Source organism: Dermacentor albipictus, chromosome 10, assembly GCF_038994185.2.
Source record: "Dermacentor albipictus isolate Rhodes 1998 colony chromosome 10, USDA_Dalb.pri_finalv2, whole genome shotgun sequence".
Lineage (NCBI taxonomy): Eukaryota > Metazoa > Arthropoda > Arachnida > Ixodida > Ixodidae > Dermacentor > Dermacentor albipictus.
The window spans coordinates 6,262,013-6,278,482 of record NC_091830.1 but is presented as its reverse complement, the minus strand read 5'-3'; the positions used below and the strand labels follow the sequence as shown (position 1 = coordinate 6,278,482).

The following is a 16,470-nucleotide window of genomic DNA, read 5'->3' as shown; positions in this document are numbered from 1 at the left end:
GAGTAGTGATGCAACTGGAAAAATTTCCATTCTCTCGTGTCACAAAGTGGTGTGACAAGAAAGAGAGAGGGGGGAGAAAGGAAAGGCAAATAAGTTAACCAAACTTTGTCCAGTTTGTTACCCTGTCTGTGATGGGTGGAATGAAAAAAAGTGAGAGAAAACAGGAATTCAGACCAATCACATGTACTAGACAAGGTTCAGGGTGTCTGCAGCCAGATACTCAAGTCTGTAGCCTTCAAATATTGCAGTAAAGCTTGTGTAGGTGCCTGGGCTGATGAAGAGGAAGCAACGACAATTAGAAATGACTGAAATGTGGTCAAGCTATCAAACCTGTTTGGTGCAGGCTGCTAACAGACCTTTAGCTGCACTGTCTAGTCAAAGGACTGGCATAAGATATTCAAATCGAAGTGTTGCATGAATCCAACTTCCTTAATACTTTGGTTGCATACTTACTATGTCTTTAAAGGCCAACTGCAATGAAATTTTACAGTGCATAATGGGCTTAGTTTCAAACAATGTATATAGAGGCCAGCCTCAATGAAAAATTTTACAGTGCCATGAAAAGCTAAAAACCAACACATACACAAACTGAAACAGGCACTGCCATTACCATTCACCAAAAATGACATAGAACTCAGAATGTCAAGAATCAGTGCAGCTTTTCAGCATGACTTCTGAAATTGGTCAGTACCCACGGTGGGCCGAAAATCTCAGAGGCCGTGATCTGCATCATGTCCACTAGCCACCAGGTGCACACACCATCTGCCTGGCTGCTATTAAAAGGCTGTTCATAACGAAATTAAACAATTACCACCAGCCCTGCTGCTTTGCCAGGATTGCTTCAATGCTACATGCAGTTAAACCTCGATATAACGAAGTGTGTTTGTATGCAATTTCGACATAAAATTTCAGTGCTGCTGCACAAGAATGCAGAGACAATAAATGGAGACTTCTCCGGATGCAGATAGTCAAATGATTGAATTACAAGCGGCTGCTTGCAAACGCACCTCTCAAATTGTGCGCCGCACGACAAGTACGACTGCCGAAGTGGAGCCACACGTTCTGTATATAGTCCACGCGCGCTAACACCTTATTGCCCCCTTGCGCACTGTGTGCTTTAAGCATGAGCAAAAATGTGCGAGGATGAGACAAGAAAAATGATGGCTCCACGAGTGTCGCCTTCCTGGGCGAGCAAAGGGAAAGAGGGGGAGGGTAGCGAGCTTGCAGTAGCGCAATCCAGTGCGCGCAAGGAGGCAGGGGGAGGGGTGGAGAGGGGTGCAAGATGGCACGCGTCTCAGACGTAGCTGCGCATGACTGTAAGGAGCGGCTGAGCACACATGCAGCCGCGCACCCTGCTTAAGGGGTGATCTGCCGCATGTGCAAAGAGTGGGCGTCCCGAGACAGCGTGGCATCATGTAAGCTGACTTCTTGCGCGTCTAGTATTAGTGGTTGCATAATCTTGAGTTTCGGTGACCCGTTGGAGCAAGAGGCCAACAAAGCATTCGCTCCTTGCCACGGGCACTTTTCGCGATCGCATTGTTGCAAGCGGCGCTATCAGCCCCTGAGGCAGATTGCACGCGAAAGCGTGGCTGGCTTTGCTTAATTCGTACTGCCGGTGTGAAAATATCGTAGACGCGGCATGAAACCGTATCATTCATTGCAGACTCCTGAATTAATCAAATTTGCTTTGTCGAGTGCCCGATAATTAGGATAATTCTGCAGGCCCTTTCTGTGCAAGAAAAATCTGTCAGCGACTGTACCTATTTGCATAACAGGTCGAATTTCAATACAACAAAATTTCGGCATAACGAAGCAAGTTGCTGTTTTTAGCAACTTTGTTATATTGAAGTTTAACTGTACTACTAATTTATAACCAATTTAGGCACAGTGACAATGTGATACAGTTGGCCTTTGCCCACCCTCCCCCGTTATAATGTCCTTGCACATGGTTTCTTGTCACATAGCTGTATGCCCCAGCAATAACGCCTTTCAATAGTAACTAGAGCTTATTTGCATAAATAAATATACCATGGCCTGAAGGCCCCACACTTACTCCAAGTTGGTCTTGGGTAGCTCATCCTCACGGTTGTCCACCGGCGGCCGTGACTCGTGCTGTTCACTCTCCGTGTCCGAATCATCCTCCACATTGTCCCTTTCCCCATTGTTCTCAAGCTCGGAGCTGCTTTCCGAGTTGTCCTGAGCTGCACGCATGAAACACATTTACCATGTGTAAAAGTGTGTCAAAACTTCAAATAGCGAATTCAACAGCTAACTATTCGGTTTATTTGGTTCACAACACATTGAGCCAAATGGCTGCTGTTTTCAGTCTTAGTGAATAATTTATGAATAATCTGCACTGTCGTGATGAAGAATGACAAGTGTTTGAAACAAACAAGCACCATGTTCTTGCTGAAATTGGTTTATCATAAACATAAAGCCAGTTACTGTGATAGTAAAACAATCCCAAAGGCTTGAATAGTGCTCAGAACTATGTTAAAAATATTGAAAAGCTATTAGCTTCACATTCTGATTTAGTACCATAAATAAAGACTAGATTTATATTCAATTTTGAATCATCATTTTTCTTTTCATAATACCCAATTTGGCTTTCAAAAGTAATTATTGATGCAAAAGTGTCAAATGGCCCGTTGAGTGAAGAAGCCGGTGTCTGTCATCTGTAGCAGCAAAATGGCACCTCAATTCGCATTGCCACTGGCTGCGATACCACGTGACGAGCGTGCCTCGACAAAGCAGAGTGGATGTAAGGGATAACTTGCTGCTGTGGTAGCACGCCAGCTGTTGTGTGAGAGGAGTGCGCACCGCCATGTCACCCTCACTCCTGGAAGCCGGCGTGCGGTCCGTATTGGACATTAATGTTTTTGCATTCACAACGCATAAGAAGTGCTTAGGTGCCTTCCGATTTTTCACACGTTCTTACCACTGAAAATTGGCAAAACTTAAGGATGACGACAAATGGTAGGTTCCTAGCTTGGTAACAGTGTTCTGCAACTTACAGCATCAAATCCCGTTTAAACCAGAATATGAGTAGAGATTTTTTTTTTGAAAAGGGCAGGTTAATGTCACCCCTTGCCTTATGTAGCAATCTTTATCAGAATGTGAGTCGCATCTGACAACCTATGGCATGCATGTTGGAACGCATAGCCAGTCTTGTCAAAATGTGATTGCTGTTATTCTTTTTTTCTGTCTTCTTGTGTGTGCTCTTATGATCGACCTTGAATGTGATTTATTTTTAATTAGTTTGTCTGGTGAATCAATCAATCAATCAATCAATCAATCAATCAATCAATCAATCAATCAATCCATTCATTCATCCATCTATACATACATCCATCCATCCATCTATTTATTTATTTATTAGTACATACTGCAGCCCGATCGGGCTATTGCAGGAGTGGGTGTGAAAGGCATAGCAATGACAAGTAATAAATAATACAGGCAATACGAACAAAACAAACCAACACAAATCAAAACTATTCAAAGGCCACCAAGAATAAGTTTAAAGGAAGAGAACGAGTAGCACCAGGCAAAGAATTCCAGTACTCTAATACACGGGGAAATAAACTGTATTTAAATGTGTCTGTATGATGATGATGAGTAGCAGCCCCTGGAGACAGTTTTCAAGGGTACAAGAAACAAGTAGTAGACTTCACCAAAGCGAATGGCAACATGGCCACTCAGCGCCAGTTTGCCAGTTTGGTGTATTTGAGTAAAGCGTGCGAAATCGGTGGGCACAAGAAGGAAAACTGTTGGTACGCAACCCACGTAAAACACCCTTTAGTGGGCATTGTGGATTGCATCCACACCTTGAGGATTCACTTGCAGACTTGGGAGCTTCATGTGCGTTCACTAACGGTGACAGTGCCTTTGTGAAAATAGACGTGTTTTGGCCATTCTATTGTTGTCTTCTCTCTTTATTTTTTCCCTTCAAGGTAGGGGGTTGACTTATATTCATGTTTGTAGTGTACAAAATTTTCGCAGACTATGTGTCAATCTGGGTGCTATTTTGGAGCAATTGTACCCCTTAAATGGGGTGCCAAAGTACAGTTGTGCCCAAGTAAAGTTGTGTAATGCTTTCTGCACACACTGTTTATCCCAAGATAATTTGTGAATGTGAGAGATCCATACACTAGTGGTACCATCTACACAGAAGTTAGTTAAACTAAAATTGTATGGCAGGTTTCATTTTTACACACAGATGGTGTGACAAAGCTTATCTCTAGATATCTGTCAGTGTTGCTCGCATCTCTTGTTTTTCAATATGACAAACTGGCTGTATTGAGATGCCTGCTAGCAGAAATGCCACAGAGTTCAGCAACATGAGTAATGGTGATGCTCTCTGTTGCTGATGGGTATCACAGTGGACAGGACGCATTCTCAACATCACCACAAGACCACAAGACCTGAACAGTTCGATCCCAGCTGCTTGAATTGGAAAGGGATGAGATGACATTCCTAACAAAAGTGTGCGGCCCATTTCTTTGTGAGCTTTGTAAGCCAGGTCTTATGCTGTCCACACAGGCAATACGAATTGACACTCCAGTTGCTAATCAGCACCTGTGTATGTGTCTGCTGCATGTCCCATTCTAAAGAGCTGCTTTATTTGTGGCAGTGTTTTGTGCAGCACATGAATGGCTTTAGGAAAAAAAGTACAGAGGAGAAAGAGCACTGTTTCTCCTACATATTTTATTTTCTAGAACTGTTCATGTACTGCACAGGACACTACCACAAACTATTCCTAACTGGCCCAAGTTTCCACCCTTGTACAGTCGAACCTGGATATACTGAATCAACATAAAACGAATTATTGTATATATTGCCCAGCTGTACAATCCCCTTGAAAATTTGTTTAAAATTTGTGCTTTATTTGTACTTTCTATACCTATATATTGAAGTTTTTTGTGAACCCCTTCAGATTTAATATATCCGGGTTTGGCTGTACTGCTTTCTTTAATCAGCCATAAATGTGCCTTTAAAGAACACACACTTCTGCCTCAAAAGAAGCACTGACATGTTATCATGAATGCAAAGTATTATTTAGGAAACGCACTTCTCTCCTAGCACTACACTGCATGTTGTGTTGGTGCATTCAGTGCACAAAGTATCAGTGATCGCAGCCCACTCACAGGCATCGGCCCACTCCCGGGGTGCCTCGCCCGTGCAGTCCATGGGGATCTTGTCCATGCAGCGCTTGTGCACATTGAACTTGCAGTCCTTGCACTGCAGCCCTTGGCGGAAGAGGCCCTTGAGCAGTCGCTTGCAGTGTTGGCACACCGTTGGCTTGGCATACGAGTGCACCACAAACGTGTGCGGGATGCAGATTCGGCCTGCCAGCTCCCGCTCCACCCACGCGGGGCGCCCCATGTTCAGCGACGGGGACCGCTTCTCCCGCGAACTGGACGACAAGTTGCTCCCACTGCAGAGCAACTGCACACACCAAGTAGAATTGCTATCAGACACTCAAGCAGAAGACTCGCAGGGAGGTTGACTAACTGATACCAGTACTGCAGAGTATTCATTAACAATTACACATACAAGGAGCACAAACGATGAGACACTAAATTAGTCTGTCCTGTGTCTACTTGTCTGTCTTGTGTTTTGAATACTTCCTATGTTGGTGTAAGCAAAGGTCCAATATTATATTTCTGCAGATGTGGTCACAGCTCAAAAGAAGCTGTTGTGAGCACTTCCACATAACATCCCTTAAGCAGATCAGGAATTGCAGTGTCGCCCAGTGAAAAAGCAATGGAGCAGTTTGGTTTTACATTTTCCACGAGTGTCTCCCAGAAATGTGAGTGACGTGCACTCAGTTTGGCTGTAAAACTATGATGAAGACACATGAACCCACTGTCATGCTTAGACCAACTCCCACATTGTGCAGGATCTGTACAGTTTTTCTTAAGTATTAATTTCTTGTAGAAGCACTGCCATATTAAAACAAACTTAGCCACAAATGAGGAAAAACTTAAAATTTGCGTAATGCAGTTACTACCTAGACATTGCTCCCACAGTGAAGTAAAAGGGCAAATCAGAAAGTCCTTGCCCCTAATTTTTTATTAGCCAAAATAAGGAACATACAGGTAGTAACAAAGATACTCACTATTCTATGTACATTACACTATATTTCCACATAGTCCCTACACCGGTTCATACCATTTGTCCCATTGCAGCACTAAATTTGAGAATTCGTTCGGCTGATTGTCGAACCACACTCATTGTCAGGCAAGTCTTCACCGCCTTTTGCGAGCTCACAACACCACCACCTCACACTCCTCCAAGTGAGACACCTTTCTCCATACGTGTGTTGCATTTCCCTGTGGATTTCGACGGGTGTTCATCCCTTGCTACATAGAAAACGAATCACATTTCATTACTCGTATGCCGTGGACGTGTGAAGCACAACTATCATCTTTAACAACTGACAGCAGCACCGTGCCGTGGAGCCACCAGCAGATAAGGCCGGGCTGGTCCAAGGAAGGTCAACCGCTAGGAATGGGTATGTTGACTTTGCATTTTCAGCTGTAATTTGACTAAAAGAAAATAAGGGCAAGAACTTTCTGATTCCCCCTCATAACAGCCTCACTAAGCACTTGAGAAGTAGCTCCATTTGGATCAAAAAAGGGTGCTTTCTTTTTCCCCAGTGAGAATACAGGTGTGTAGACGACCTTGCAAAATACATCTGCATGCATGCAGTGACATGTGGCCTCAACTATAATTTGCTTGCCAAGAACTACAGGTGTTTCAAGTCCATGGGCATCATAACAGAGCTGTTTTCATAATCACTCAGTTCAGTGAATAGGTCACTGACAGGTCAAAAAGGAGGAGAAATAAGCATTCTTTGGCTCATCTGCTACTTCGCTTTTGCTTACTTAGTTAGCTAGCTTATGCATGTCTACATATCGCCACCAATCACCTACTATTACATTATTATAACAGTTACATGTGTTCACTTGACCAATTATGCATTTATTTCACAGATATATTGTATCAACTGAGCTGAAACACTGTCACAACTGTTTTTTTTTCTTCGTTTTTTTGTTATGACCTTGGCAGGCCAACTGCGATGTCACCAATTATTTTCTCTCTTTCTTTTTAAAGCCTACCAATCATCTACTATTACACTATAATCACATCTACTAATCAGCTGTTCTATCGTGTTTTATACTCCAAAATCCCAAAGCAAGCTTCTTTGCATGCACACCAGTAATGTGGGAAGGTAAGCTTTCAAGGGGACATGACGAGAATGTTTTTTTTTTTTCATTTTCCATTATTTCCTTATTGATTCTAAAGCTACCATTCATCTACATTTACACTATTATAATGATTACATGTCCTAACTTCACCAATTATGCATTTATTTTACAAGTAAAGGGTGTTACACTTTTTGCATTACAAGCAGAAGTTGCTGGGGTAATTGCTAAATAATGCTTACGCATTAAAAAATGATAATTAGAAACATCAGCTACACAGAAGATAACAAAAGATGTCACAAAAGTTGTGTGCTTTAGTTATCAAATTTAAAAAGAAGTACTTGCATAACATCTACAATAAACAGCAAGCTATGCATCTTGGCCCAACTCACCACATTATGGTCATCACTGAAAGTAGCTGCGCTGGATGCAGTCCGTTGGACTGCTTCCGTTGGGCTCCGAGGGTACATCGAGGTGGAGGACCGCCGCCGCCGTGTGTGGCTGCAGTTGTTTGGGATCTTGTACGCGCACCGCTTGTGAAAGTTGAGCCCACAGCCTGCGTCACAAAAATGAGCGCATGCATGTGAGAGCTCACACTCACGGGGTTGCCGCTGACAATGGTGGGGCACAGGTTAAGCTAGTGGCAGCACTGTTACATGTAACAATGTATGGCTAAGCAAGAATGGAATGCAAGCGAAAGGAAGTAGAACACCTCTTACAACTATAATTAACCAAAATTGCAATCCCTCTAGAACCTGCAATGGCTGGATGGATCGATGTTATGAGTGTCCCATTTGAAACCGGGCAGTGGGTTGCACCACCAAGCTCTTGTCCTTATTTTGCCTAATGTCCTACATATCCTTTCTTTTAAACATACACAAAATTCCCACCATTAAATTTTCATAATTGCTATTGGAAACTGTTTTTGTATGCCTCCGTTGTTTGTGGTCTCCCTACTTCTCTGGCACCAAGTCTCCAGTCGGTGCTAAGTATATGCCAGCTCCAAAACTAAGCACCTGTTGCCAAGACTGGCAAATGCCAAAAGAGCAACTTGCCTTCCAGTTTATTTCCTCCGGTTAGTCCTGGAGGTAATGTTGCCTCCCAAAACACACAAAACACACAAAAAATTCCCACCATTAAATTTTCATAATTGCTATTGGAAACTGTTTTTGTATGCCTCCGTTGTTTGTGGTCTCCCTACTTCTCTGGCACCAAGTCTCCAGTCGGTGCTAAGTATATGCCAGCTCCAAAACTAAGCACCTGTTGCCAAGACTGGCAAATGCCAAAAGAGCAACTTGCCTTCCAGTTTATTTCCTCCAGTTAGTCCTGGAGGTAATGTTGCCTCCCGTTTTTGACTTCCATTATTAAAGAGCCTTAGCTAGTATGTAAATGTGTTAACCTTCCCACAAGACTGGATTACTGGAGATATGCACTGCAGCAACAATACTAGTAGTGACATCTCATGATTATTTTGTCCAACAATAATGTGGCAGACACTGTTTTTTTGTGTCGCCAAACATTTTTTAAATGCTTCATGTTAACGATTACGTCACTGCTGATACTTCACACCAGCAGCTAAGTAGAATATGGTTGGTTGCTGCAATAAAAGCTATGTTGTCCCTGATCTGCATACCCCGCATGGCCGCTCACATTAATGTTGCCAATAACCTGGTATTCCGCAAAGGGCAATTAGCTCTTTATTGAACGAACTTGTGCCCAGCAAGGCAAGTCAAACACATATAACAACAACAGCAGCAAACACAGACATCAGCTGTCAAACCAAATCTCAATGAATCCAGTTTGTCTGCTATTTAATGCATGTCTCAACATATTTTCCAAATTAACTGCTGGTGCTCGCGTACATTCAAGAACTTCAATATTTGCTTCACGGAAGACCCATGCTCACCCTCGCACTTCAGGCCTTGCCGGACTAGGCCGAAGAGCATCTCGCCACAGAAGTCACAGAAGGTGGGCGTCTTGTACGAGTGCACTGTTAGCGAGTGTGGCCGGATCTGGACATCGTCACTCGGGTTTTGGGCTGCACCAGGAAAGAAAGGTTGAAAAACATAAGCTAAAAGAAGCAGGGGTCTATGAGAAGTGTCACCTCACAACAACCAATTTACTTGGAAATCTTCAGAGCAACCAAATAGTTTTTTTTTTTTCAGAATTCAAAACTGATGAAGAATGTATTTTTGTGTTTACTTTGCCCCCACAGCCCTGCACCATGTAAGTGAGGCAGGCTACAAAGGCTCGCTCAGTGGAGATTCAGGATTTGTTTATTTTGCTTTTATGCAAAACCATACAGATATCTGAGGTAAACAGAGATGCCAAGGTAGGGTGCTCACAACTAAAACACGTGGAGATAATTTTACAAAACGCAAATTTGTATATACTTTATAAAGATCATATCATAAACTTGACAATGAAATTGAAATAACACACACAGTACTGAAATAGGTTCGAGTTTTCAAGCCCAATGAGTTAGGAACACTACCTGAGAGGCCGCTTTGCGAGATCAACTATAAATTGTCTTTCTCTGGTGTTTGCCCCTTCGTGACACCACAAAAAAAATGTGATGTGAAAATGTGATGAAATGTGATTAAATATTCATTTTCTTCTTGTACGATAGAAGAGTGCATCAAACATAACGAGCTAACTCGCAATTAATCTATTGAATGCATTGAATCCTAATCAGTTCTTACATTGTTATAGCTAAATTCCTGCATTTCTACGTTATTATTCCCTGATCTATCATTTTTCTGGTGTGTTCTGTGCAACCAAAATAACAATTCACTGTTGTGACAATTAAATGAGCCAACGGTTGTGTTGATATAAAAATTATTGCCTCTCCTGCTTGGTGCTGCAGTTATGTTGCCTGACCAACACATGTTTGCACACGCAGTGGCTCTTTGGACAGGAATAGTCCAGCTCCCTGCTACTTGCCTGAAACGACAATCTCCACCAGGGTGCCCTCGGCCACATCAGAAGCAGCATTGATGGGCAGCAGAATGTTCTCACTGTTGTAGTCGTGCCGGAACAGGAGCAGCCGCTCACTCAGCCTGTTCAGGCCGTGCTCCGGCAGCTGGACAATCCAGTGCGGGCCAACGGGGAGTAAAACAAAGCCGGCTTGAACATGCAACAGTACTACTGCAGAGGCAGACCTGCCAACCCTGAACACTAAACAATGCCATAGCTGCAGACAAAAGAATGCCAAATGAAATTGTGGAACTGTAATGTCCCGAAGCTGCAAGTGTGGGCTATGAGAGATGCCATAGAAGGAGGCTGGCTCTAGATTAATTTCGACCTCCTGGGGTTCTTTAATGCATGCCAAAAGCACTGCCTCATTAGAATGTGGTGCCCGCAGTCAGGATTTGAACCCAAGACCTTGTGTGCTCAACAGTGCAATGCCATGGAAGGTAGAAAAAGAACTAACAATGAATGTTACTAGAATTTGGTGAAAAAGATGCAGAACAGCTTTATTACTAAACATTCTGCTTGTTCATTAAAAATTTAGAGACAGTTCCGTAGGCTCGCTGTGAACAGTCACTCTGCTCTACAGTAGTAGCAAGAATGATCTATGCCACAGACAAATGAAAACTGTTATGAAGTTCATTAATGGAAAAGATGAAGTAACAGCTGCTGAAGTTTTGGTTGCTGCTATGCTTTGATTCCATGAGAGGGTGGTGTTGCAGTGAGCAGATGAGAATAAATGAGCAGATCTGAAAAATCAGGTCTTGAAAAAGATATTTGCAAGCAACTGCATTCGCATTCTTTTGAAATCAGTTTCGTCCTAAACTCGATGCAAATAAAAAATAACAGAATTATCGGTGCCACTATGACAATCGCAAAAAAGTTTTACAAATTGTGCATTCTATAATAAATTCATAAAGGTTTGAAGGTGTGTAGATGGTAAACAGAGCTCCACAAGCGGTTGCCAGCTACAATGGCCTTACAGCATTGTGATGAGCCTGGAACTGACTGATCTAACACTTCAAAGCCAGGCCTTGGCCATAAAACCCAGTTTATTACCACCATCTGTGTCCTATTGAAGGACACTAAAGGTGCAGGCTAATTCACATACAACTGGTAGATTAAGCTAATGAACTAGTTATCTCAGTATTTGTTTGGAGGGAAAACTTGATCAAGCCAGACTAGATGCAGTTAGTAAATTCCTATGGTGACCCTGTAATGCGCTCCGAAATCACAGAGCATGGTCATTTTTCCATCCCAGCACAGTTGGAATGTGGCTGCCAAAGTGACTTTGCTGAATTTATTTATTTAGTTAGTTAGGCCTACTTATTCAATTACATAGCACCCTTAAGATCATTAGCATTCCAAATGCAGGCATTGTATGAGTACAAAAACAAAGTGCCGATTAGCAACAGTGCATTCACAATTTTGCGCAAAATAACAAAGCTGCAAGGTTTAGTTAACAGTCACAAAAAGCCACAGAACACTAACAGCAAATCAACAAATACTCAATAATTAAAAGAAAAAAAAAAGTCAACATTGCTAAGGCCGACTTAACAAAGTTCTAAAGTGTGTAAGAAAATGTCTAAACTCAGGGCTGAACGATTTAGTGAAAGGGCTCGCTGTAACAAAAACTTTATTAAAACTTGCTTACTTTTAAAGAGTGAAAAAAGAAAAAGAAGTTCAGCTGTACCAGTAAACTATGCATCTGAAATAGAAAGAAAGCTACTCTTCAGTAAAAGGAGGTTCGATAATCCAGGAAAGATGCAAATAACGGGAAAGCAGGAGGAGGTTAGAACGACAGAAAGCTGAGCTAGTTGGTAAGGATTCATTATGCAAGGAGGAGGTGCTGCACTGAAGTTTCCACACCAGGTCACCATGATGCAATGCACTTTTACGGCATTTAATGAGGCCTAGTTAACTCTTTTATTGGTAAACATGAAATAAATTGTATTACACAGAAGCCCAAAACTGAACTGAGCAAGTTTCAAGAATTCTTGATGCATTACACAGGCCTGAATATTAGAAAATACTTCAATATTCATGATGTCACACTAACATACTGGTGTTAGAGCTTTGGTGTGAAATTTAAGAAATGGAAGTTTGGCCTTCGCTTTACCTTCTGGTAATAAACCTCTTACCGTGAAATTAATGAAAATAGAGTTTTGAAAGAATACCTTATCAGCCTAAACTACTTTAGTCTGTCCTTAGGGCCCACTTAAGAGTGCGCTATTTGAAGAGTGATTTAAACAAGAGGGCAGGTACACGTGTAAGTTCCTGTATGCACTTTTTTTAATACCAGTTTTACTGTAATAGATTCAATAAAACAAAGACAATTGCAAATATGGGGCAGCCAAAAGCTGAAGGTACTCAGACTACACAGCAGGCAGTTGAAACAGGACATCATGTGTAACAGCCTGACATACTTCTGCGCGCACACGCAGTATGTATGATAAGTGGCCTGTCAAGGCAACTATGCTGTTACAATGGCCTCGAGACTGCTGCCAAATATGGTTGCAAGAAAACCAGTAATTAGCCAACACACATCCAAAACAGCTACACGCATGACAAATGATGGTGCAGGTGTCACCAAGGCCTAGCTAAAAGTGTACCAGTATGTGAACACGGCAGCGAATGTGTACATTGAACAATTTGCCTGAAGCACGCAGCGCTTACTTGTGCCTTTTTGCTATGTGATAGCGATGATGACTGATGCTTTGGCAAAGGCCCCTAGGCCAAAGAGTGCCAGAGATCTTGTGTTGACTGTCAAACAAGATTAGATTGATTAAATTTAGAGCTTTGTTTAAACTACATTAAACTGGCATGGGGGGGGGGGGTTATAAATACCATACAGGGCTTATCTAGATATACAAAAGTTTAATAAAATGCCATACAGGTTTTTAAAAGTATAAATACTGGTGTTGCCAGGTCCTAATAAAATAACGAAGTAAAGAATGATTGAAGCCAGATGTCAGTTGATAGTCAGAACTTGTGTCATCTACCTTGCTCTGTTCCACCAGTTATGCTGTTATTAGTATAACATCAAACTCAAATCAACAACCAAACTTCATGCACTTGTGCTACTCTTTCCTCCTCATAAGCGAAAGTCAATTTTGTTATCACAATATCATAGGGAAAATGGGTAATACTCAGAGAGAATGCTAAAAAATTGGCTGGTTCTCTTTAAATACTTTTTTTTGTCCAATATGATCAAAGATTGGAACAATCTGCCAAGTTCTTCAGTCACAAGATTTCCTAAATGTTGTTGTATATGTCTTCTAAGCACCTTAGCAGCTTGTAATGTGCCGATTGTGCAAAATTTGTCATTTGTAATACTCAAGTGATTGCAGCTTTTACTTTGTGAGAGTTTGCTCTTACTGTTTTACAACATCTCAAAGTTTATTTCTGCTTGTATTACTGTTTTTCAGAATATGCATTCTTAGGTTTTTAATGCAATTTTCACTACAATAATGCCTTATGAACAATATAGGTATGCATATTAATAAACAAGCAAACAAAAACAATGTTCTGGCCATATGAGAAAGGAAAGCTAAAGAAAAGGACTGAAAAATGGCCATGATGATTTGAATGATCAAGGGCTTCTTTCTACCAAGGGCACACACAAACACTCAGACACACGATGCTGTCTAAACCATGAAATTGTATTCGGTCCTCAAGAGCATGGTCCGACTGCCTGATGTAGGAAGGGCAGAAGCAACAATTTATCTATGAGAAGAACAGCAAGACCACTTACAGTGCACTCTTTTGCCGTAGCGAATGACTGTAGTTTGAGCTAGTTAGTGATCCACTTATACTATGATGGTCTCTTAACATTGCTTACCATCCCCATCTGTCTGCATCAACTTCCTTTTGATGACAACTGGACAGCAAACTATCTTGCACTAAGGTCACTGTGCTTGAGCGTTATATTGTCAAGTTGTAGTAATGTACTGAACACACATTGCACTGCCAAAAGTGTCAGTGAGTAACCTCACGGGTGAAGTTGTGCCCCGAAGGACATGTGCAATTTGAATCGCAATGGTTGTGGTGAGCGCGGTCGTTGCTCATCAAATCTACTCCTGCACAATCGAGTTCTTCCTCTATTTATACATGTCTTACTATACATTCCATATTAATTATTGGTGCTCATGTACAATGGAGAATGTACAATGCACATGCAATTGATCAGAGATGCTTCATTTGCTACAGAACTGGTAACAACAGTGAAGAAATTTGGGATACTGTAGGCGTATCATGCGCTATACAACTTGATAACAGTGATAACCCTGTGAAAATGAACACAGGCATAATGTATAACAACGAAATGTCACAAACAGAATAATAATTTCAAACAGAATTAGTTTCACAAATGCCTACCCCATACAAACAATGAAACCCGACTTTTAAACCATTTTTATGACTGCAGCTCTTGAACTACTGTGGCGAGTCAGTTATTCTGTTATGGATTTTTTTGCATAAGTTAAGCAGACATAACAGCAGTATGTCATTTGAGCCTGCAGCGACTGTGGTCCATCATGTGAATTCCGTTTCTATTAATTGCGTCAATGTGCTGCTGCCGTTGACAGCCAGTACACTAATGCTTATCACAACTGTACCAGCTCAACCCTTTCTGCCACTTCGTCCAATCAAACCGCACTCTTACGAGAGTGTCTTCGAAGGAAAGGAATCAAAATACAACCTCTGTTTGCAAAATCTGCAGCAGTATGAAATAAATTCATACAGCATTCAACATTATAAAACTTACAAAAAAAAGAATTAGATACACTTTCCTAACAATGAAGTTTTGGCCAGCTACATAATGAAAAAGACATTACTAGCACTTCAGAAGACATTGCAAAGGCAATACCATGCTCCTAAACCGTTTGTCCTACTTAGTTGTGCGCACTTATTTGATGGCCAAAGCTTGGTTTCGCCCTTGCAGATTTCTGCAGAATTGATTTGCCATGTTCAGTGTCCCTGCGCTTTGAGTTGTCAATTATTTGATCTTGCTTCGCAAATCTGTTAGCCTCTTGGTTAAGTCAGATGGTACAGTGCTTGCCCAAAAAAGGCATTGGTCACAGGTTCAATCCCCAGTCCAGTATGATTATTCCTATTAATCTGTGGAACTCTCTTTCTGAGAAACCGTACCACCTGGTTTGGCCAGATTAACATTACACAGATCGAACAGAGACAACAAGAACACCGGTGTTGTCCCTGTCATTCATGTCATCCCTGTGTAATGCTATACTCGCCAAGTCAGTCGATATGCTCCAATCAGCACAGCAAAATAGGGTGTTAACAAGAAACCACAGTTGATGAGCGAGTGGAAAATGATCCAATGGTTCACACTGAGTACATTACTAAAACAATGAAGCAGTAAGGTTTACTTTTATTTTTATTTAGCCGTTTGTTTATTATTTCAATCCAAAATGCGAAGAAAGAAGTGGCAAAGAAGAGCATACCCTCTTGTGGACGAAGTTGCATGCGGTGTCCTTGAGCGACTTGAGGTTCATCTCGGTGGCGTCTATGGTGACCGTGTCACGGATTACCCCTGCTTGCATCAGGAAGGTTATATCCCCGCCTACATTCAGCACCGGCAGCTCCATCGCCTGCATCACCGAACCCCGCACACTGTCAGCGGCATACTTTGCCTTCTGCAAAGTAGGTTGTTGATTAAGTTGGTGCATGTGCACGAATACGAAAAGACAAGCACATGTTAGTATGAAAACAAATAAGACGGCAGGACCCCTTTCTGTCGTCTTTTATGTTTTTGTACTACTTTGTGTGCATCTTTTCGTATTCGTAAGTCTACCCCTCTGCCGTCCAATTTGTCATGAGAGAGTTGGGTGCTGCTGCATGCGCCCTAAGCTGGTTTTCTTTATCAGTACCATAAAGAAACTTAGCACGGAGAAGCAAGCATACATAATGAGCTCCCACACTCAAACACAACACAGGAGCCTCTCGTTGTAATGCAAAACCTGCAAACCTTAAACCTAGAATATAATAAATACTATAGCCAAAGCTTAAAAATACTAACATTTCACTATCAAACATTTTATAGACTTTGAAGTGTAGGGGTACTCTGAACATGCATTCTGCTCTATATAGTTGCAGGAAGAATCATCTGCACCACAAAAAGAAATTTTTACTAAGTTTATTCATGAGACATTCAAGCAACGGCCACTGAAATTTTGGCTATTGCTGTACACAGGTTCTATAGATTAGTGTTGTTGCTACAGGTAGCTTTTAATAACCAAGGGACAGAAATATGCTCTGAAAAAGCGGTCAGTGA

The 16,470-nt window shown here is 41.7% G+C and overlaps 1 protein-coding gene across 3 annotated transcripts in view; it reads right to left on the bottom strand.

Annotated features, from left to right (window-relative positions):
- Positions 1-16,470, bottom strand: part of LOC135920322 (serine/threonine-protein kinase D1-like) — a 60,267-nt gene that overhangs the window by 30,821 nt on the left and 12,976 nt on the right. The window contains exons 3-8 of one of the 3 annotated variants that reach the window (XM_070527407.1): positions 15,641-15,832; positions 10,152-10,290; positions 9,115-9,246; positions 7,601-7,764; positions 5,145-5,445; positions 2,054-2,201 (exon numbers count right to left, since the gene is read on the bottom strand). In XM_070527407.1, the coding sequence (XP_070383508.1) occupies positions 2,054-2,201; positions 5,145-5,445; positions 7,601-7,764; positions 9,115-9,246; positions 10,152-10,290; positions 15,641-15,832 (1,076 nt within the window). The remainder of the gene's footprint in view (positions 1-2,053; positions 2,202-5,144; positions 5,446-7,600; positions 7,765-9,114; positions 9,247-10,151; positions 10,291-15,640; positions 15,833-16,470) is intronic. The other 2 variants (XM_065454532.2, XM_065454533.2) reach the window with 2 other exon arrangements.